The 23,716-nt window shown below is 38.7% G+C and overlaps 3 protein-coding genes and 1 long non-coding RNA gene across 4 annotated transcripts; 3 read left to right on the forward strand and 1 right to left on the reverse strand.

Moving 5' to 3' along the window:
• The first annotated feature begins 1,452 nt into the window (after positions 1-1,452).
• On the forward strand, positions 1,453-6,899 carry LOC138196180 (sodium-dependent phosphate transport protein 2A-like). The gene is made up of 12 exons (XM_069145978.1): positions 1,453-1,833; positions 1,966-2,109; positions 2,274-2,385; positions 2,486-2,681; positions 3,262-3,351; positions 3,691-3,725; positions 3,972-4,216; positions 4,823-4,939; positions 5,327-5,451; positions 5,797-5,909; positions 6,052-6,335; positions 6,469-6,899. The coding sequence occupies exons 1-12, from the start codon at positions 1,698-1,700 to the stop codon at positions 6,780-6,782; spliced, it is 1,911 nt and encodes a 636-aa protein (XP_069002079.1). The 5' UTR covers positions 1,453-1,697; the 3' UTR covers positions 6,783-6,899.
• On the reverse strand, positions 6,202-19,714 carry LOC138196182 (uncharacterized). Its single transcript, XR_011178115.1, has 4 exons — positions 19,636-19,714; positions 13,259-13,342; positions 6,409-6,528; positions 6,202-6,313 (listed from the first exon to the last, which is right to left on the reverse strand). It is a non-coding gene; the product is annotated as an uncharacterized lncRNA (long non-coding RNA).
• On the forward strand, positions 8,913-11,373 carry LOC138195884 (T-cell surface antigen CD2-like). The gene is made up of 5 exons (XM_069145529.1): positions 8,913-8,967; positions 9,186-9,506; positions 10,232-10,519; positions 10,885-11,004; positions 11,119-11,373. The coding sequence occupies exons 1-5, from the start codon at positions 8,913-8,915 to the stop codon at positions 11,196-11,198; spliced, it is 864 nt and encodes a 287-aa protein (XP_069001630.1). The 3' UTR covers positions 11,199-11,373.
• On the forward strand, positions 14,907-17,826 carry LOC138195904 (uncharacterized). The gene is made up of 6 exons (XM_069145548.1): positions 14,907-14,987; positions 15,265-15,326; positions 15,545-15,865; positions 16,594-16,881; positions 17,258-17,377; positions 17,486-17,826. Exons 2-6 carry the CDS (start codon positions 15,272-15,274, stop codon positions 17,563-17,565), a joined length of 864 nt encoding a protein of 287 aa, XP_069001649.1. The 5' UTR covers positions 14,907-14,987; positions 15,265-15,271; the 3' UTR covers positions 17,566-17,826.
• Positions 19,715-23,716: the final 4,002 nt, after the last annotated feature.

The raw sequence follows: 23,716 nt of genomic DNA on the forward strand, positions 1-23,716 counted from the left end.
AATATGCCGTTAGCACTGTACCAGTAATTTCAGTCAATCTTTTTATGGCTCTAAACCCAAAGAATTGCAGCCTGGTTTGCAAAGTTACTGTGCCAAATGAAAAGAAATGAACACTCAAGAGGGTCATCACCCGAGTTATGCCATAGCGATAACCACAACACAACACCCATAGTTTAAAAAAAAAAAAAAAAAAAAAAAGAAGAAAAAAATCTGGAAAGAATAATTCAACAGGTGGTTTTAGTTCCAAATTGGCTCCACCACAAGCGTTGTTCTCTGTTCAGGCTTGTCTTGCTTGTGTGCCAGAAGCTTCCTCAGAAGCCAGTTATGGCAGTTGTTTTTTTTTTTTAAATCAACGTCTCAATCTGGTTCAGATAAAGATTAAAAGCTCAAACAGTACAAGATCTAAATGTGCCCTGTTAATAACTCGTAAAGGTGTCACCTCAGTTGAACTCATTCAATACGGGCATGTCAGGAAAGGCAGATCTTATCTTAAAGAGACTTCTAAAAGTTAATAGTGCCACTAAACATGATCCTTAAAGAAGACAAAGACAGAAAGGGGAGAGAGCCTTACGTAACTTGTAATAATACAAGAATTAGCTTGAAGTGATGTTTTACTTTGGGATGCAGTATGAAAAAGAGGTGGTGATATATTTTGCAACCACAAATACAATCAGCTATCTATCACCGCATAGGTAGGTTAGGTTAGGTAGGTTAGGTAGTTACTTTATTAATCCCCGAGGGGAAATTTTTTCGCTACAGCAGCATACAGAAGCAATAGATAATAATAGAATAATAGAAAAACAATAAAATAGCAGTAAAATAGCAGTAAAAAATATAAAATGCACAGTATATACAGTATATGCAGTAAATACAGCATGTTGCTGTTGAACGTGTCTGTCGTGCAGCTGACTTTACTTTAATAATACATTCGTACGGCTCGGCTGATTTCAGACCAGTTTGCCTTTTGACATACTTGTATTTTAGCTACACGACATTATTGTAATTTCATACAATGCAAGCTCAAATAGAAACTATAAGTCGTTCTCCATGGTTTTTACATACGTCTCAGTTCTGTAGTGTCCTAAAAGTAACACGGGCAATATTAAACTAAAACAATGACATGAAAGGACACAGACAGTTAACAGACAGAAATATGAAGAAAGAAAGGATGAGGAAGTGAGTCTTAGCTGTACATTACACCATGCTTTACTCAAAGTTAATCTTCACTACTTAGTAGCCAATCCCTTCCTTTCTCTGCCATTTTCTTCCTTTTTACTTCCTATGTCTCTTCCACCCGCTGACTTTATAAGATGAGTGTGAGGTTTATTTCTAGTCTTTTCAGGACATATTTTTTTGTACTTTTCTTTCTTTTCTTATTAAAAGCATTACATTTCTGAAGCAGAGGCAAACTTCTCACCAAAACCAAAGGTATGTAAAAAAAAAAAAAAAAAAAAAAAAAAAAAGAATTTCTACAAAGTACCGTGTTTGCCTGTAAGTTTGGGTCAGAGTTTTGTTAATAGTCAATGAAAGACATTTTTTTCCTCTTTATGAGGCTGATGTACCACACGTGTCCACCTTTCACTAGTTTATTAAAAATTGTTGTAAATGATTGTGTTTATTTAAGTGCCGTAAGTACAGGCTAACCAGTATTAATTCTGCTTCCACTACCCATAATTGATGCCCTCCAAGATCTGACCATGGAAACTCTGTCCAGACCACAGCGCGTGAAATTGGTTGTATCTACTCTCTGCAAAATCCCTCTCCTCTTTCTGCTATTGTACCTCTTTGTGTGCTCCCTGGACATTTTAAGCTCTGCCTTCCAACTAGCTGGAGGTAAGCTCACACAGGTGATTGTCAGTTACTCTGTAGACAGCATTAGCTCAGCTTGATTTGGATCTGGAATTTCAAGGTCGCTTCTCTCGTGGTTTTTTTTTAATTTATTTTTTTGTCTGCGTCTCCTTCCAGGCAGGGTAGCAGGGGACATCTTCCAGGAAAATGCTATCCTGTCTAACCCAGTGGCCGGGCTGGTGGTGGGGATACTGGTGACGGTGTTAGTCCAGAGCTCCTCCACCTCTACCTCCATTATAGTCAGCCTCGTTTCTTCTGGTTGTGAGTTAAAGTATTAACACAACAATATTAGTTGTTTTTTTTCCGACAACTCACTTAAATGCTATCACTTGAAAAGACCTGGCCAACAGACCACCACCTAGGTCCTGATTACCTCATTTATCTTCAATTTTTATATATATATATAATTAACCCTTTCTATATAGTGCTCGATGTGCGGTCAGCCATTCCCATCATCATGGGCTCCAACATCGGAACATCAGTCACTAATACCATTGTTGCTCTGATGCAGGCGGGGGAGAGAGAGGAGTTTGAAAGGTACAGCTGTGTGTATATATACTCCGTATGGGTTTCAAGGTATGCTTATCTTCAAAGTTTTTTATTCATTTTTTTGTAAATGCATTGATATGTGTTCCAGGGCATTTGCTGGCGCTACTGTCCATGACTGTTTTAACTGGCTGTCGGTCTTGGTGCTTCTCCCTCTGGAAGCTGTGAGCGGGCTGCTGAGACGACTGTCACAGGCTGTGGTCGACACACTACAGTTCAGGAGTGGGGAGGAAGCTCCTGAACTTCTAAAAGTCATCACCGAGCCATTGACTAAAATGATAATCCAGGTACTGGGCCTGCTACATCCATTAGCAGAGGAACTATTCTGTTTTACTATTTAAGACAGATACAGAATCAAATTGAGTAGGGGCAGAGAAACAGAAAGCACAAATAGCATACTACCCTGTGCTGATTGACTTTAGAAATGGTAAAAGCTTCAATTAAAATTGAAAAAAAAAAATGGCATAAAAGGGAACGTGCACCTTCCAACCAGGTTAAAGAAAGAGACAAAAGTTTTCCATTAAAACATTACCTATTAAATAAACGTTGCATAATTATTCAACATCAAAAGGTTACCTATTTAACTGATTTTGCATTATTATCCTACTGCAGTTTAGTTGCAAACAGCAGCAGATGAAGTTGCTCAGGCTAATAACACTTAAAACAAAGTGACAAAGAAGCACCAAGGTTCAAGCTGAAAAAAATCCAAGCGCCCCTTTAAGTAAACCTTCCGGTTTGTGGTGAGAACTGACTGTCTTAGCTAAAAGTAAAACTACCGCCTTGCTCACAAAACCTCAGACAACTGATGGCAGTAATAAGCGGTGCGCGGTGGAATGATAATGTCATAACATGATTGTCTCCGTGTAGCTGGATCGCTCAGTCATTACAGCCATCGCCACGGGAGACCAGAGCATGAGAAACAGGAGTTTGGTGAAGCAGTGGTGTCGCGCCACAACCGTGAAGGTACTGTTACAATGTTCTATTTGAATGGTTACGGCCCATTTCTTTGCGCGTGTATTCACCCTTTGGATGTACTAAGAGACATCAGTCATCTGAAAGTATGTCTGAGGCCAGGTCGGTTATGCAGATCATGCAATGTTCCACTATCACCCATTGCAGTTTGCGCCCAAATGTGCACCCATGGGTGTGTTGGTGGTATAATGACGTGTGAGGAGAAGCATTGTCGGTGCATTGCCATCTTAAAGTCACCAGAAAGCAAATTGACCCACTTGACCAATTGCCTCAGTCTGCCTGTTTATGATTATTGCCGACAGGTCAATGAAACATCCTGGGGAGCACACAACCTTTCAGAACAAACACAGAGATGTATGGCCTTTTGTCAGGTTTTCAACATTTATGTGATTTTTTTTTGTTGTTGTTGTGTTTTTTTTAATGCTATCCTCTCCACTCCTACATTTTTCCTTCCATTTGTGTTTTAATCACAACATTGCACTTGTGCGTCAATAATCAAGCATCAGCATTCACTCCCAATGAAACATCGATGAGTAAGTTTCAAGTTTTGACAGCTGATCTTAGCGCGCAGTATAAATTCTTTGCTTTCCTTGCATCTTTGTAGTTCCATTTGGTTTCTTACTCCGACAATCTTGTCCTCTCCAACATTGTCCTCACGACATATCTCTGTCTCTCTGCTCAGGCAGGCATCCATTTGTGGACTCCTCTTTGTCAGACGTGGCCATCGGTCTGATCCTCCTGGCTTGCTCCCTGCTGGTCCTGTGCAGCTGCCTGATACTGCTGGTTAAACTGCTGAACTCCTTGCTGAAGGGTCAGGTGGCCAGTGCTATTAACAATGTCGTAAACACAGGTAATGCAGGAATAGGAAAATACTAATTGTACAAGCAAAATTTGTCATTACCATATTACCAATTACCATATTTGTGCAAATTAGACTAATGATCTCCAAAACCCTCTTTGTATAACGTATATAAACTGTTTTTCTTTGCCTATGCAGTCGTGACCTTGCAGCGGCAAGTTTTATTGTTGTCGCACAATTGTGCCAGTACTGTCTGTCCTTGTGTTATCAGTACTCTCAGTTCCTCTTATCAAGATGAGCAGAAGCCAAAAAAACCTCCCGAGGTGAAATCACTAAATATGACGAGAGAACAGCTGTTGATCCCGTGCTGAGATAAATTGCATCTGTGATACCCGTTACTCTTTGCTTGATAAATTACACAAAGACAACTCTGTTGTTAAATCATCTAATTTATTCAGATTTCCACGACACTAAGTCTCGATAAATCACAGCTGAACCCACAGCTTAAATGGTCCCAATTTAAACATGATCTCAGATTTAGACACATTTCTTTTAGAAGCTCTTAAAGTCCAATTGGCAAGAGCGTAATAAAATATACAGTTTTAACCACGTATGATTTAAGCTGTGTTAAAGTCTCTCTCCCTTACTGTCCTGTAGACTTTCCCTACCCGTTTACCTGGCTGGCAGGTTATCTGGCTCTACTAGTGGGAGCGGGCATGACCTTTTTGGTTCAAAGCAGTTCTGTCTTCACATCTGCCATCACTCCGCTCATAGGTAATACACACAAAACTACACAAATGATTTAGAATTTGGATTTTCTAAATGTCTGAACTCAATGCTAACTCATACATTGTACCTCTACGATAATCTCTTTTGCTGTCCGCTTCAACAGTTATACATTGCCAGCTCGTTGTTTTTACAGTGACATGCAGCACATTAGCTTGCTCTAGTACAGCATTAACAGGACTGCCAGATCTCACTTTAGACCATTTGTAAAAAAAAAATAAAAAAACCATCTTTTACATATCTAGAATGTATGTGTATATAGAGTCACAAAAAATATATATCTACGTTTCTTTTATGATCTGAGCATTTTACAATTTAAGATGAGTTCACAAGAACGAGCAGATTGTGATTGTTCATTATACTGTGACCTCTCAGGGATTGGTGTGATCAGTATTGAGCGAGCCTATCCTTTGACCCTGGGGTCCAACCTCGGAACTACGACTACAGCGACACTGGCAGCACTGGCCAGTCCGGGAGATAAGCTCGCTGCTGCCACACAGGTACACACATGCACTTCTACGTGTACCTCTTATCTTTGTGAGGACAAAACAGGTTCCCCAGCAACTTGTTTAAAGTTTAATTATCAGAACTAAATGCCCCCTTCCTATCTTAATTCTGACCTGAACACCAAAACCAAGTCCTAGCCATCAAACAAGCCTTTTGGAGATCTGTCCCGAAAGCAAGGAGGCTTCTCCGTTCCCATTTTCCTCCTTTCATACAGAATGAGTTGTCATTTTTCTCAGCTTGTTAAAGTGTTCTCCCCGTTTGACTCACTCTCCTCTACTTTTCTCTTTGTCTTGCTCTTCCGTCCGCATCTTTTATCTCCACCTCCTCATGCGTTTCAGGTTGCTTTTTGTCATTTGTTCTTTAACCTCCTTGGGATCCTGCTGTGGTATCCGATACCAGCCACCCGCTTCCCCATTCGCATGGCCTGTGCCCTCGGCAGCCGCACTGCCAGGTATGGTAGGCAATAGTTACGGTTTTAAATTACTTGCAATGGTGACTGACTTTTAATAGAAGTAAAAAAATAAAAAATAAAAAAAATTAAGTAATTTCACCCTGGATGAAAGAAATGATGAATATAACACTCACGTGCCCAGGTACCGCTGGTTCGCCATCTTGTACCTCCTCCTCTGCTTTCTGCTACTTCCATCCCTCGTGTTTGCTCTCTCCATGGCTGGCTGGAAGGCGATGACAGGGATCGGTGTACCAGTCATTACGGTGCTTATATCTGTTGCCACAATAAACATCCTCCAGGTGCGCAGACCTGGTTGTTTGCCAGTTCGATTTCAGACCTGGGATTTTCTTCCTGTTTGGATGACCTCACTGCAGCCCCTGGATGACCTCATCACCAGGGTGACCCTGTGGTGCAGGCACGGGAGAGGTAAACATCGCTGCTATTTTTCTAATAAGAAACCATCTTACTCTCTGTTGCAGACAGTGTGACACTGATTTACCATTTTCTTGTATCCTTCTCTGAACATCGGCTCCTCTCCGTGTTGTATTTTTGCTTCTAGGCTGGAGTTTTAAGAAAAGAGATGGTCCGGTAACACCTCTGGAGGGCCCGACTGTCAACTCTGAGAGAAGAGAGGGGGAGAAAAGGAAGGAGAAACGGCAAGACCAAGAGACTGATGAGAGCTGGACACAACACAGACGATTGGACAGTTGTGAATGTGGTAATTTACAACATATTGAGGGAAATACGGCAGCCGACAAAACAAGCAACATGACTTCAGAGAACAGCAGGCATCGCTCGGCAGCAATGTGGTCCAAGAAAAACAGCCCACACTCAAATGACGTTAACACTCAACTGCACAGCACTCACTTGTAAAGCAATTACCTTGTGTCAGACATCGACACGTGTCAAATTGCTTGAATATATTTATTTTTAGTGACTGATGTATTGTTTTTTTTTTTTTTGTTTTTTTTTTTATCTCATATGAGTAAATAAAACCCTAAACCAAAACTAAATCAAGTGTCAGTGTCTGTTCAAGTCTGCTTTGCTGCAAAGTTAAATGCAAACCAACTAAATATAGTCTTCAAAGTTCTGTCTAGGTCTCTTTGAGCGTGTCAAATAAGGCTCTATGGCTGAAGCAGTGACAGGAAGAAAAATTTAAAAAAAACAACTGTGGTTTGTAACTGCCGGTCTCACAGTTTAATTATGTCTTACCTTTCATGCCTGTGAGAAAAGTTATGTGCTCCAGATGTTTTTCAGTAGCATGTGGTTTCTACAAATGCAGGTCTTTGTTCCTTCACATGTCCATCACAGAAATACATGAAGTTACAGAAACGATCCACTTTCTGCACCAAAGACTTGAACAGGACCAGCAGGATGTTTATAAATGCAAAAGTAGTGAATCTTTGCACAACTGTATAGTTGCGGGTGACAAAACCACTTCCTTGATTCTTCAAAGAAAATTCACAAGAGCATAAACCCCGCCATCTGTCAGTGGAAATTTTACAGCACAAAAGACATCGCTCTATTATAAATGTGGTGAGTACCAGCTTTAAACTGGAATCCATGCATGCAGAGATTAAAGGACAGCTGATATTTCACCTGCCAAATAAATCCAACGTGATTCATTTGATAAAGGATGGCAATTACAGGATTTTCAGAAGAAACTAACGTCACACTGAGGCTACATAAAAAAAAATACATAAATAAGTCGAAAGGTATCAACAATGCAACAAAAAAACTCTGTGCAGGTTTGATTTTTTTTCAATAGAAAGCTCGGCTACACAATACAATAAAAAAAAAAAAAAAAAAAAAAAAAAAAAAAAAAAAAAAAATCAGTAAATGTTGATTTCATCCTGCCCGTCCTCTTACGCAAAACATTTCTAATGAGTATGTCGTCCTTTAGATACCATTTCCCAAACTATCTGTTCCGTATGCACGACAGCAACCAAATGTTGACCCCTTAAAATGAATACAGAGTAATCTCAAAATATGAACAATACTACAGTGCCTGTTCATAACCTGTAAGGATCAAAAGTCACACCTTGGTTTGTATGTGTTTGCAGGTGGCTGCAACACTCATGTCTGTATCTGAAATTGAAACTCACCTCTCGAAGTAAAAACGTTTATTGCCTGTATACATTCAGTAACCAAGTTTCTCACCCATAAGAGTAAGCAGCTGGTGTAAAAGATGGAACATAACGACATTTTAACACGTCCTTAGAAGGCACGCATACTTCTGCAGGGGCTACATAATAAAATGAACAAAAACTAAAATGAAGAAACAGCTCGCTCAAAACTCAAGACGAGTTAACTACCAAGAGAAATAAGAGAGAGAAAAAAAAAACTAAAGCGGCTGCACAAAACAGTGTTTAAAAAAAAAAAGAAAAAATGCTAATAAAATAAAAAGAAGAAAATGGCATGCAAGTAAGATTGAATAATTTGAAAGGGTTTGATTATTAAGTCTTCTCTTGAATGTATTTATACGAGTACGTCCACATGCACGATGTATTCTAAGATTTTTGTATTTTTCCATAGAAAAGTAGTTAATCTAGTACTTTGTTCACTTGCAGGTTGTGGGTGACAGCAACGGTGACTGTTTTCTTGCATCTTTTCACGTGTGTCAACACCAAGAGTAAGAGCATAAAGCAGCCTTCTCTCTGGGGAACATTCACACATCAGTCTTGAAGAGCAAAGGAGACATCACAGCACTTTGAACGCAGTAAGACACTATTTTAGATCTACGCTGATAGCATTATGGTTATGATTATGATTTCATCACTTGTAGAAAGTCTGACAGCCTACTTTTTACTGCTTTTCTACAACGGTTTGATTCTGCTATTTATATTCATCAAATCTAATTAAATATTAAAGTTACTTTTTAACTTCAATCTAAAAACCGTCTGAGTCCTCGCCTGCACTTCAATCTTATCTTAATCCATTTTCTGCTTGAACATGAAGAGCGATTGTATTAAAATGTTAACATCTATGTGTTACAGCAAGACAATGATTTCCATCTACATCATCATTTCAGTTCTGGGAACAACAGCCCTGACGAAAGGTACTCTTCAGTCTAACAGTGTGGTGTACAGAGGATTCATCATAAACGTGCAGTCTTTATTTACAATATAAGTAGAGACTGTCGGGTTTTGATTTTGCTTTTCCAACTAAAATGAAGCGCACCACGTTGATTTAAAACATTTTGTTAATTTTAAAATTGTATGAATATTTTTCAACCTTGACTTCACATTAAGCGTTCCATCGTTTTGTTTCTTTTAGGTTCTATTGAATGCAATTTCACGGAATCTACCGAACCTCGGGAGTGTTTCGGAGCAGCAGGAGATACGTTGATTTTTCATCTGCCAAAGAGAGACACTACGTTGGATTTGAAGAAGGATGGCAAATACAGGGTTTTACAAAGAGACCGTCATGGGATTGTGACGCTGTATGATGAAAATGGGAATAAGTCAGAATGTATCAACAATGTAACATTGAAACTCGGTAACGCCAATAAAAGACACTCTGGAGAGTACGTGTTGGAAGAATACCGACTTGATGGCCCGTTTCTGAGAAAAGTCAACGTGCATCTTGAAATACAAGGTATGTTTATTTTTTTTAAAGGAACGAAGCACACACTGATAAACTTGGCCAATTTAAATATAAGTTTAATATCTACTGAAACTGCACTGTTAATGGTAGAAATTGTATGTTTTGTTGTATTTTACTGAAGCAGTGTTTTGGGGTTTGAGAGCGTAATTATACTGAATCTGCAAAATGGGCAAACACAAGTTTGGGAGTAAAGATTTGTCATAAATCTATACGTTCAGTTAAAAACAAACAACAACAAAAAACATGTTCCTACAGCAACTGGGTATATTAAGCAAAATGTACTCAAACAGAAGTAAATGGCATATGTGCCGATGACTGTATTTTTTCAGTTTTGCAGATTTGGGGAGTTTTTGGGGAGCACTCAAAAGTCAGAGGGCTCAGAGGAAAAAGACATTCAGGACTTTGGCTATATGGACAATATTTAGTATCAAGACTTAAAACATTGATGGTTTTGCCCTTTAATAGGATTTAATAACAGGGAAAATATAGAACATCTCCAAACCAATTTTTTTAAAACACTTTGCAAAACATCCAATAAGATGGAGTTGGTTTGTTGTTCAAGTTCCAGGATACGACTGTCAAACCAATTGTGAACTATCGGGAAAAAAAATACATTTTTAATGGTTGCTTTGAAATCTGCTCCAGCTCTAAAATATTATTTCATAATTGTTAAATTTGTGTTGTATGAAGTTCATATATGACTACATTTCTTTCAGCTCCAGTTTCAAAGCCAGTTGTGTCGCAGACGTGTTTGACACTAGAACAGATGAAGGTCGTTTGCTCCACTGAGGGAGACGATGTCAAGTTCATTTTTATATTGGACGATCAGTTACTGATACAAACCAGAGAACATAACCAGTCACTGAGCAAATGGACAGCTGGAGACACCAGTGTTTCAAATGTCCCCATCAACTTACATGGGCAGCTGACTGGAAACCTGATGTGTCGAGTTTGGAACAATGTCAGCAGAGATGAAGCAGTTATTCAGCTGGCAGCCTGTAAAGGTAAAAAACGTTGCTTTCTATATTGGTAATAATACACTTCATTATATATTTACCTGAAAGGAACTTAAATATTTTAAATCATTACAATAAATTAAAATAAAAAACAGCTCATATTTTTCATCCTCTGATACGGTATATCTCTCAGGTCTTATGAGGGACAATTGTCCATCAGAGACTTCAAATTGTATTATGTCTTATTTTCATTTTTTAAAGCAATTGCACATCGACTGGGACTGTTATTTTATGTTGAACACCTGATGGAAGATAAAATAACAACTAGAAATGTCTGAGCAGCATGTTACCATGTTTAACATGGTCTTTATGATATTAAATCTTCTTTGATATTTGTTCGTGTTTTGTTTCAGCCGTCCCTGTTGTGATCGTGGCTGCAGTAGCCAGTGTTGCCGCTCTCTTTCTTCTTGTGGCTTTAAGTCTTGTTATATTAAATATTCATAAAAAAAAAGGACCAGTTACTGTAAATGAAGGTGAGTCAAATATCTCAAATATTGCTTGAAACATTATACATATATATATAAAAAAGGAGATGTCTTCTGTGAGAGAACTCAAACACATTTAAAATCAGTTTTAAATTTTTCCAGATAACCCTGAAGTCATCTACGCAGATGTTAGAGTGATAAAGAACAGCAGAACATCCAGACCCAGCTCTCATCAGCAGTGAACATAATTCAATGGTAACCTCATTTGTTATCTGGGATCATTGTCTTCCTGACAAAAAGTGAACATGATTACCAGATGCAAAAAAAGTTTTGTTGTATGATAAGGACACTTGTTGCAGACTATTTCCACTGTAAATAGTTTTATTTTGATTTGTTGAAAATTGCCATTTTAAAATGTGCTTCTCAAAAATAGCTATGATTTATTTCATGCCATTTCTCTTAAAATGTAAAACATTGTAACACATTTTTAAGACAATTTTTAAAACCGGTTTTTTTGTCCTATTTCTTTTTTCAAATAAACATATTGATAACAATGAACATTTTCTCTTTTTTTTATTTCTAACAAATTATGATACCAAGATCAAACGGGATGAAAGGATGACTATTTTGTATTGTTTCCATGATGAGAAAAACAAGCAGAGGATTTTGATTTACATTCAAATTTGTACTCGGTGAATATTAAAAAAATGTCAACAATATGGAGAGTAACTTTTAACATCTGGACGGTGCACAAAGAGGAGAGGAGCTGCAAGCGTGTGATGATTTTAGACACAAGATGGAGCCAAAACTCTTCACGTGACAACCATCTTTTCCATTTTAGTACCACTGTAAACACTGGATTGACAGCACCTCAAATGTCATGTCAAAGTCACGCCATTCATAAATGCGTCCCCTTCATCAATTTCAAAGAGCTCTTTGCAGCAGCAGCAGCAGAGGTGCCAACAAAAGTGTCTCAAAAACACGAGGTCGTGGTGCAAAACCTGAAACCTGCTTACAGTGAAAGCTGACTGCCAACAGTTTGATCATATTCAGGAAGGAGAAATTCAGGAGATTCAGTTATGCTGAGAAAAGTTCATGAAGCCTGCTGGCCTCCGGCACAATTGAGGAATGTCTATATACAGTATATATAGTTTGAGCGATGTGTGTGCACAAATGCAGTGAGTGAGTGTGAGCTAGGTTGCAGGTTTTTCACTACAGCCTTGTGTTATTCAGCCTTCAACGTTGGCACCCCTGCTGCTGCAAAACATATCGTATTGAATTAAATGGAGAGGATGCATTCGTGACTCGAGAAACTTAGACATGACATGACGGTTCTGGTGCCGTGCATCAATCCAGTATTTACAGGAAAACCGCAGTTTTTCTACATAACACTGAATGACCATCTCTCTCTTTTATTCCATCCTCTACATCGGTGACTTTTTATTCAGAAAGGACAGAACATCCATCCATAACGCTTCGTTAGTTATTAAAGCCAGCGTCCACTAGATATAACCACTTTTGTTAAATCTTTCCTTGAGTCACTGCGGACAAATAGCCACCTCCTTGATTCTTATTACACAATAAGACAATAAACAAGCCTGTTGCTGACAAATTTACAGGTTAGTCTTCCAACAGCCAGAAAGAAGAAAATCCCATTTTGAATGCGGCGCGAGGTAATCAAACCCACAAGACGCTCGGAGTCTTTTGTTTTCACATGTATATTGATTCGTGATTTAACAATGCAAGTGCATGGCTGACATCTACACAATCTGAAATCTCTGCTACTAAACAAAAAAAACCAGTCAGTACCACAGAGCATGAAATATGTGTTACAAGCAATGCAGTGATTGCAACTGACCACACGATGGGGCCAAAGGACATCGCAGTTTACCAGGTAACCGTCAAGAAAAGAAGTCACTATAATCAGTATATCTAGTGCCTTTTTCTTCATCGTATTAATTGCTGTTGATTTAAACCCGCAATGTGATACGAAGCATTGTTTTCACCCAAACTGTTAAATCCTGGTCGAGCGCCTAAAGCACACATCTACCCGTCTGAGTGGAACAATGGCACGGTCTTCAATACGTTTGGTCAAACTGCACTTTGTGTCAACAACAAATTGTACATTCACACTCAAATTCAATCCTTAGCTTTGATTTCATGAGATTTAACTTATTAGTTGCATCGATGTCTGGCAATGGCAGCTTCAGTGCATCGTTTTCTTTGGTTAATTTCCTTTGTCATATCAGGCAATAACAGGTCGTCACACATCAGTTGTATATCACCAGAACAAGCAACTTACCACATTATGCCATGACAAGGAATCCCATTCTGGTTGAGCTTCATTGAAGAGCATGTCTGTCAGTCTTTTGGGCTTAAGGTGCAACTGAGGAAAAATAAACGAGAGGATGTGAAGGAGAGGAAAGGGGATGTTTTTGAAATTGACTATACTTGGGCCATGTGGAATAACATAACATTAAATTAAATTAAATAAATAAATAAGTCGAAAGGTATCAACAATGCAACATAAAAACTCTGTAACAGATGAAGGTCATTTGCTCCTCTGACGGAGATGATGTTAACTTCGTTTTGACTTTGAACGGTCAGTTACTGACACAAACCCGAAGCCACAGCCGCTCACTGAGCAACTGGACGGCTGGAAGCTCCAGTCTCACCGTCAACTGGGCAAACTTAACAGTTTCAAGTTGCTGATTTTAAGCTCATCTAAAAAATGTCCTACAATTTCCTACTCTTGATACCTAAAACTGTTTCGTTACCACCTCTGATTAACTAATGTACGATAAAAACATGACAAATGTCCTTTCAGTATGCCATCACTTGTTTTCAGTTTACATGTACAATAAAAGCACCCGCAGCATTCTGTGCAGGTGAAGTTCTTTATTGAGTTGAGCAAATAAAATTGTCTCGACTCCACCTGTTTAAAATGAGGTAATATGTCTCTAAGGCAAGGACTGACAAAAAGGGAAAAAGCTGTGGTTTTGTTGGTGTTCATCACACACATTGTTTATTTCTGTAGTGCCTGTGAGAAGGTTTTGTTCAGTGCAGATGTTTGTCACAAATGCAGGATAGATTTTTTTCAGTAGAAAGCTCGGCTACACAATACAATAAAAAAATAAAAATAAAAATCAGTAAATGTTGATTTCATCCTGCCCGTCCTCTCACGCAAAACATTTCTAATCAGTATGTCGTCCTTTAAATACCATTTCCCAAACTATCTGTTCCGTATGCACGACAGCAACCAAATGTTGACCCCTTAAAATGAATACAGAGTAATCTCAAAATATGAACAATACTACAGTGCCTGTTCATAACCTGTAAGAAGCAAAAGTCACACATTGGTTTGTACGTGTGTGTACGTGGCTGCAAAACTCACGTCTGCAGCTGAAATTGAAACTCACCTCTCGAAGTAAAAACGTTTATTGCCTGTTTACATTCAGGAACCACATTTCTCACCCATAAGAATAAGCAGCTGGTGTAAAAGATGGAACATAACGACATTTTAACATGTCCTTAGAAGACACGCATACTTCTGCAGGGGCTGCATAATAAAATGAACAAAACCTAAAATGAAGAAACAGCTCGCTCAAAACTCAAGACGAGTTAACTACCAAGATAAATAAGAGAGAAAAAAAAAACTAAAGCGGCTGCACAAAACAGTGTTTAAAAAAAAAAAAAAAAAATGCTAATAAAATAAAAAGGAGAAAATAGCATGCAAGTAAGATTGAATAATTTGAAAGGGTTCGATTATTAAGTCTTCTCTTGAATGTATTTATACGAGTACGTCCACATGCAAGATGTATTCTAAGATTTTTGTATTTTTCCATAGAAAAGTAGTTAATCTAGTACTTTGTTCACTTGCAGGTTGTGGGTGACAGCAACGGTGACTGTTTCCTTGCATCTTTTCATGTGGGTCAACACCAAGAGTAAGAGCATAAAGCAGCCTTCTCTCTGGGGAACATTCACACATCAGTCTTGAAGAGCAAAGGAGACATCGCAGCACTTTGAACGCAGTAAGACACTATTTTAGATCTCCGCTGATAGCATTATGGTTATGATTATGATTTCATCACTTGTAGAAAGTCTGACAGCCTACTTTTTACTGCTTTTCTAAAACGGTTTGATTCTGCTATTTATATTCCTCAAATCTAATTAAATATTAAAGTTACTTTTTAACTTCAATCTAAAAACCGTCTGACTCCTCGCCTGCACTTCAACCTTATCTGAATCCATTTTCTGCTTCAACATGAAGAGCGATTGTATCAAAATGTTAACATCTATGTGTTACAGAAAGACAATGATTTCCATCTACATCATCATTTCAGTTCTGGGAACAACAGCCCTGACGAAAGGTACTCTTCAGTCTAACAGTGTGGTGTACAGAGGATTCATCATAAACGTGCAGTCTTTATTTACAATATAAGTAGAGACTGTCGGGTTTTGATTTTGCTTTTCCAACTAAAATGAAACGCACCACGTTGATTTAAAACATTTTGTTAATTTTAAAATTGTATGAATATTTTTCAACCTGGACTTCACATTAAGCGTTCCATCGTTTTGTTTCTTTTAGGTTCTATTGAATGCAATTTCACGGAATCTACCGAACCTCGGGAGTGTTTCGGAGCAGCAGGAGATACGCTGATTTTTCATCTGCCAAAGAGAGCCACTGTCTTGGAATTGAAGAAGGATGACAAATACAGGGTTTTACAAAGAGACCGTCATGGGATTGTGACGCTATATGATGAAAATGGTAATAAGTCAGAACATACCAACAACGTAACATTGAAACTCGGTAACGCCAATAAAAGACACTCTGGAGAGTACGTGTTGGAAGAATACCGACTTAATGGCCAGCTTCTGAGAAAAGTCAACGTGCATCTTGAAATACAAGGTATGTTTATTATTTTTAAAGGAACGAAGCACACATTGATAAACTTGGCCAATTTAAACATATGTTTAATATCTACTGAAACTGCACTGTTAATGGTAGAAATGGTATGTTTTGTTGTATTTTACTGAAGCAGTGTTTTGGGGTTTGAGAGCGTAATTATACTGAATATGCAAAATGGGCAAACACAAGTTTGGTGGGAAAGATTTGTCATAAATCTGTACGTTCAGTTAAAAAAATAAAATGAATTAAAAAAACATGTTCCTACAGCAACTGGGTATATTCAGCAAAATGTACTCAAACAGAAGTAAATGGCATATGTGCCGATGACTGTATTTTTTCAGTTTTGCAGATTTGGGGAGTTTTTGGGGCGCACTCAAAAGTCAGAGGGCTCAGAGGAAAAAGACATTCAGGACTTTGGCTATATGGACAATATTTAGTATCAAGACTTAAAACATTGATGGTTTTGCCCTTTAACAGGATTTAATAACAGGGAAAATATAGAACATTTCCAAACCAATTTTTTTAAAACACGTTGCAAAACATCCAATAAGATGGAGTTGGTTTGTTGTTCAAGTTCCAGGATACGACTGTCAAACCAATTGTGAACTATCAAAAAAAAAATTACATTTTTAATGGTTGCTTTGAAATCTGAACCAGGTCTAAAATATTATTTCATAATTGTTAAATTTGTGTTGTATGAAGTTCATATATGACTACATTTCTTTCAGCTCCAGTTTCAAAGCCAGCTGTGTCGCAGACGTGTTTGACACTAGAACAGATGAAGGTCGTTTGCTCCACTGAGGGAGATGATGTCAAGTTCATTTTTATATTGGACGGTCAGTTACTGATACAAAACAGAGAACATAACCAGTCACTGAGCAAATGGACAGCTGGAGACACCAGTGTTTCAAATGTCCCCATCAACTTACATGGGCAGCTGACTGGAAACCTGATGTGTCGAGTTTGGAACAATGTCAGCAGAGATGAAGCAGTTATTCAGCTGGCAGCTTGTGAAGGTAAAAAAAACCTGTTGCTTTCTATATTGGTAATAATACACTTCATTATATATTTACCTGAAAGGAACTTAAATATTTAAAATCATTACAATAAATTTAAATAAAAAAACAGCTCATATTTTTCATCCTCTGATACGGTATATCTCTCAGGTCTTATGAGGGACAATTGTCCATCAGAGACTTCAAATTGTATTTTGTCTTACTATTTTCAATTTTTCAAACTAATTGCACATCGACTGGGACCGTTATTTTCTGTTGAACACCTGATGGAAGATAAAATAACTGAACTACAAATGTCTGAGCGGCATGTTACTATGTTTAACATTGTCTTTATGATATTAAATCTTGTTTGGTATTTGTTCGTGTTTTGTTTCAGCCGTCCCTGTTGTGATCGTGGCTGCAGTAGCCAGTGTTGTCGCCATCTTTCTTCTTGTGGCTTTGAGTCTTGTTATATTAAAAATTCATAAAAAAAAAGGAATAGTTACTGTAAATGAAGGTGAGTCAAATATCTCAAATATTGTTTGAAACATTATATATATAAAAAGAGAGATGTCTTCTGTGAGAGAACTCAAACACATTTAAAATCAGTTTTAAATTTTTCCAGAAACCTCTGAAGTCATCTACGCAGATGTTAGAGTGATAAAGAACAGCAGAACATCCAGACCCAGCTCTCATCAGCAGTGAACATAATTCAATGGTAACCTCATTTGTTATCTGGGATCATTGTCTTCCTGACAAAAAGTGAACATGATTACCAGATGCAAAAAGAGTTTTGTTGTATGATAAGGACACTTGTTGCAGACTAGTTCCACTGTAAATAGTTTTATTTTCATTTGTTGAAAATTGCCATTTTAAAATTTGCTTCTCAAAAATAGCCATGATTTATTTTATGCCATTTCTCTTGCAATGTGAAACATTGTCACACATTTTTAAGACAATTTTTAAAACCAGTGTTTTGTCCTATTTCTTTTTTTCAAATAAACATTGTTGATAATCATGAAAATTTTTTTTTTTTTTTATTATTTTTTTTTATTTCTAACAAATTATGATACCAAGATCAAACAGGATGAAAGGATGACTATTTTGTATTGTTTCCATGATGAGAAAAACAAGCAGAGGATTTTGATTTACATTCAAATTTGTACTCGGTGAATATTAAAAAAAATGTCAACAATACAGAGAGTAACTTTTAACATCTGGACGGTGCACAAAGAGGAGAGGAGCTGCAAGCGTGTGATGATTTTAGACACAAGATGGAGCCAAAACTCTTCACGTGACAACCATCTTTTCCATTTTAGTACGACTGTAAACACTGGATTGACAGCACCTCAAATGTCATGTCAAAGTCACGCCATTCATAAATGCGTCCCCTTCATCAATTTCAATGAGCTCTTTGCAGCAGCAGCAGCAGAGGTGCCAACAAAAGTGTCTCAAAACCACGAGGTCGTGGTGCAAAACCTGAAACCTGCTTACAGTGAAAGCTGACTGCCAACAGTTTGATCATATTCAGGAAGGAGAAATTCAGGAGATTCAGTTATGCTGAGAAAAGTTCATGAAGCCTGCTGGCCTCCGGCACAATTGAGGAATGTCTATATACAGTATATATAGTTTGAGCGATGTGTGTGCACAAATGCAGTGAGTGAGTGTGAGCTAGTTTGCAGGTTTTTCACTACGGCCTTGTGTTATTCAGCCTTCAACGTTGGCACCCCTGCTGCTGCAAAACATATCGTAATGAATTAAATGGAGAAGATGCATTCGTGACTCGAGAAACTTAGACATGACGGTTCTGGTGCCGTGCATCAATCCAGCATTTACAGGAAAACCGCAGTTTTTCTACATAACACTGAATGACCATCTCTCTCTTTTATTCCATCCTCTACATCGGTGACTTTTTATTCAGAAAGGACAGAACATCCATCCATAACGCTTCGTCAGTTATTAAAGCCAGCGTCCACTAGATATAACCACTTTTGTTAAATCTTTCCTTGAGTCACTGCGGACAAATAGCCACCTCCTTGATTCTTATTACACAATAAGACAATAAACAAGCCTGTTGCTAACAAATTTACAGGTTAGTCTTCCAACAGCCAGAAAGAAGAAAATCCCATTTTAAATGCGGCGCGAGGTAATCAAACCCACAAGACGCTCGGAGTCTTTTGTTTTCACATGTATATTGGTTCGTGATTTAACAATGCAAGTGCATGGCTGACATCTACACAATCTGAAATCTCTGCTACTAAACAAAAAAAAACAGTCAGTACCACAGAGCATGAAATATGTGCCACAAGCAATGCAGTGATCGCCACTGACCACACGATGGGGCCAAAGGACATCGCAGTTTACCAGGTAACCATCAAGAAAAGAAGTCACTATAATCAGTATATCTAGTGCCTTTTTCTTCATCGTATTAATTGCTGTTGATTTAAACCCGCAATGTGATACGGAGCATTGTTTTCACCCAAACTGTTAAATCCTGGTCGAGCGCCTAAAGCACACATCTGCCAGTCTTAGTGGAACAATGGCACGGTCTTCAATACGTTTGGTCAAACTGCGCTTTGTGTCAACAACAAATTGTACATTCACACTCAAATTCAATCCTTAGCTTTGATTTCATGAGATTTAACTTATTAGTTGCATCAATGTCTGGCAATGGCAGCTTCAGTGCATCGTTTTCTTTGGTTAATTTCCTTTGTCATATCAGGCAATAACAGGTCGTCACACATCAGTTGTATATCACCAGAACAAGCAACTTACCACATTATGCCATGACAAGGAATCCCATTCTGGTTGAGCTTCATTGAAGAGCATGTCTGTCAGTCTTTTGGGCTCAAGGTGCAACTGAGGAAGAATAAACGAGAGGATGAGAAGGAGAGGAAAGGGGATGTTTCACGGGTTAGAAATGTTAACCCTACAACATCTACTCACTCTCGCGTCGTTAATTACTCTCTACAATACTGCAGCACAAACCCCATCGTTCTACTTATCTCGTGCTGCCGCAGTTTGACACTCCGAGTTGTTGTGTCTCTCCAAATGTGCTTTTTTTTTTTACACGTCTTTCTCTGTGTTTAGCTGAAAGCGCATCACATCGTCCATTGTTTCTTTTTACAAAGATTTACCGTATTTGCGTCCTTTGTTAAAATAATATTTTTTCCTAATGTTTTCTAATCCTTGTCAATGTAAAATAAATATACAAAACAGCATATGAAAAAAGACTTGGGCACTTTTCTTTCATTCACGCCGCCCTTGCAATCTTATATTTGTGGTTGTGTGTTTCCAAAGGGGAATTTTCCATGAATAATACAATCTTCAGTTTACCATCTTTCCATAAGCACTATTCTGCAATTTATCCCAACATTCACTCACAGCCACAATATTTGAAATTGACTTTAAACTTGGGCCATGTGGAATAACACTTAGGGCTCCCCAGCTTTCTCTCTGCACTGCTCTCGTTCACTCGCCCCTCTGTGTTTTTTATGGGGTGACTGGAAAGGAAAAAGAAGGAGGGCTTCCCCCTCTGCCTTGACGCCCCTGCTTTGAAAACATGTGGCCTGGGAGTAATTGGGTTACAACTGCAGCCGTCCAATGAGTTGGCCTTGATTTGGAGAATGACTCCATTTACTTTTGTCTGACTGCCTGCTGCTTCCACAGCTGCAGCTTTTATCCTCCATTCAAGGCTCAGGCTTTTTACTGTATGGGCCTGGCATACGGCCAGATGAGCGAGTGGAACACAATACAAGCCTTAATACACTAACACACATTCAGCCGATTGGGTGACAGAATAGCATGGACCTCTTTTTTTTATTTTTTTATTTTGCACTCAATTTAAGAAATTATGTCAAGGTATAAACTCGAATTTTTTTTTATTTTTTTTTCCAGTTTTGTTTGAAAAACGACAGCAATGAAATTGAATTCGATTCACTGTGAACAACATCTACTGTCCTGTGTCTCAGTGCCACGATGTAAACAATACAGTGTGCGCACGTACGGCACTTATTTGGCAGGTAAAGCAAAATTGATGTGCGGTAACGCACTGCAATAAATACAAATTATATGCGAGACCAACTATAAAAAAATAAAATAAAAAAAAAATGTTTTTAATCCGATGTCCATCGATCACGCGAAACTACGAAACGCTGAGGCCGATATGACAGGTCATCACTGTAAATGAGAATTGGTTCTCAATTGATTTTACCTGGTTAAATAAAGGTCATATATATGAAACTTTACACAAATGTCCAAAAAGTTGTACTTAACTTCATTTTCTGAAGTACTCCTCCGCTCTTGTTTATTCGTCCGAAGCATCTCGACTCTCGTTGTACATTTTGTTCATGCAATTTGATTTAATGTTTCTTTCAAATAATGTTTTTACGCACAGGTGCGTTATCCAACGATTGGTCAGTAATTCAAAGGCTTACCTTGGACCGGAATTAATGCTAATTAAGTTCACCTGCGCTTTCCTTGTTGCGTCAAAACTCTCCATCGACACTCCATTTAGAACCGAGTGATATTAACATTCATGTTAGGCACATTTTTTTTTGTGTGTGTTTTTTTTTTTTTTGTTTGACCGTCACACTCAAACAGGATTAGTAGTGAGAAATGGCTTCTTCGCTAAACTATAGCTTAATGTTTGCCTTAAATTGCGTAAATTTGACCTGCATCTAATTACCGCTTTAACCTGCATTGCGCCTGCGTCATGCGCTCGGGTAAGGGGGTGGAGGATGGGGGGGGAGGAAGGGGGGGGGGGCGTGTCAGTCATAACATCAACAGGAAGTGGCTTGAGCTTTAGGAAATACTCTATTTTGTACATAGGCAAAACGGCACTTTCCCCATCAGTACACCTGATCTGGTACCAACCTGTCTTTTTGTTTTAATCTGTAATCACGGAGGCCAATCATGTATAGCTTCCAGAAAGGGTCCTTTTCCTCCAGAGCAGGTAAAAACTTTGCTGCCAACTGCATTTTTCTTCTGCTATCTGTTTAAAAAAAACAAACAAACAAAAAAAAAAAAACGCTGCCCTTTTCCCATAGCTTTTGTCAGAGGTCACCACGACTTCCAGAATTTTATGCAAAGCGATGAATGGAGGCCAACTGTCACTGCACCACCTTCAAGGAGTCTTCAGCTCCGAGGAGGGGCAGCGTCCGCAAACATCCTGCGTTTGTGCCAATCTCACTAAATGATCCAATGAATTAAAAAAAAAAAAAAGAAGAAAATAACACCACGTAAATAGCCCGCGTGAGCGGGTGCGATGAAAATGTTTCCACACTTATGGTCATTTAGTGAGTAATCGCGAGGTTAATTGCAATAGTAATAGCTTAATGCATATGCCAGTTTGCACTGCACACTGAAATAAAATACTTCTTAATTGTTTTTCAGATGCTCGGGACTGTCAGAACACTTCTGCAGTGATGGTCCTGGAAAGATCAGACCAAATACTGAACTCATTAATGTGTCGTTATGACGGAGGGAGAAATGTTCACCAATAATGTTTCCTGGCTGCCATTAAAAACAACAGCTGATGCACCAGTTAACCTTCCTTCCGGCCAAAGCAAAAGATGGTTCTTCTCGCGGTCATCAGCGATGTTGTGTTTGCATGGCAACCTCTCAACAATGCTGCTGATTGGACCAGCTTACATTTATGAAATCAGAGGTCAACGTGCAGCAACGTCTTACCAGATACCACTGCACTGATTGCGCACGTCTCTCACAACAATGTGTACTTCATGAGCCAAGGTTGTGGCAAAAAGCTTCCTTATACCATTTATCTTCCTTATCAGAAACTGTTCCTCCAATCAAAACAGGCCAAAACTCTCTCAACACTTCCACTTGGGGAACACAGCTACGTTAGTTTCTTCTCAACTGGAAATGAGACAAAGGGGGTCAAAGTCTGTAAATACTGTTATTAATGTGACCTTATTCACTTTTGGAAGACGCCGTAGCCAGCGTGGTCTCAGTCAAATTCTCAGGGTCACTCAGACAATGAAGGCTCTTATCTCCTAACAATGGCACACCCAGTTAAGAGCCACTTCATGTAGGGAAGTGTGCAGAAAGTACTTTATTTAATGACATGACTGATAAAAACAGCCTTGGACATGGCCGTGAAGGAAATAAAAGGAAGTTAATCCTGAACTAAAGTTGTTTGAAATACTGCTTCGTAATCTAATTTCCTTTTTAAAAAGTTTTTTTTTTACAACCAGCCTCAAAGCTTTGCCGCCCATTATATCTTTTCACGGTCACTACCCAAACTCAATAGCAAATGAATAAATTAGTCAAGTAAGCATTCGTGCCGCTGTGGAACACAATAAATCCAGTGTCGTCTCTGTCCAAAAAGGGAACCACTTTGGCGCACAAACAGAACCTTCCGGAAAGTATTGTGACATTTGGGATTTCAGAGTAACAAGCGAGTGAATAAATACATGTCCCGAATGGTCTGAACGGTGGCGAGCGACGAGACGTCGTGTAGCTCGGTGGGCCAAATGCAACGATCATCCGGGCACACAAATACAAACATGCAGGCGCAAAACAACATGTGAATGCAAAAATATATGCGTGACATTTTCTTGCGAGTAAATACATTCAAGCGCAAGTCCAAAAACATGCTCTCTTACGTGCTCATTCTCATCCACACACGCACATACACAACCATGTAACACACGCCTCTTTTTTTTTTTTTTTGCCTCTGCCCATGGAAACCATGGTAATGCCAAGCAAACAAGTGCTCTCATTTGGCCCGCTGGCTTCTGTCAGTGGGAACTACGGCACCAAGCCGCGGTGTCAGATGTATGATGGGACACCAGGCGAGCCTGACTCAACCATTAGACAACAGTGAGGGCGGTGA

The sequence above is a fragment of the Embiotoca jacksoni genome, unplaced genomic scaffold (genome assembly GCF_022577435.1).
Source record: "Embiotoca jacksoni isolate LCO1_2020_lvr unplaced genomic scaffold, fEmbJac1.0.p SCAF_13, whole genome shotgun sequence".
NCBI lineage: Eukaryota > Metazoa > Chordata > Actinopteri > Embiotocidae > Embiotoca > Embiotoca jacksoni.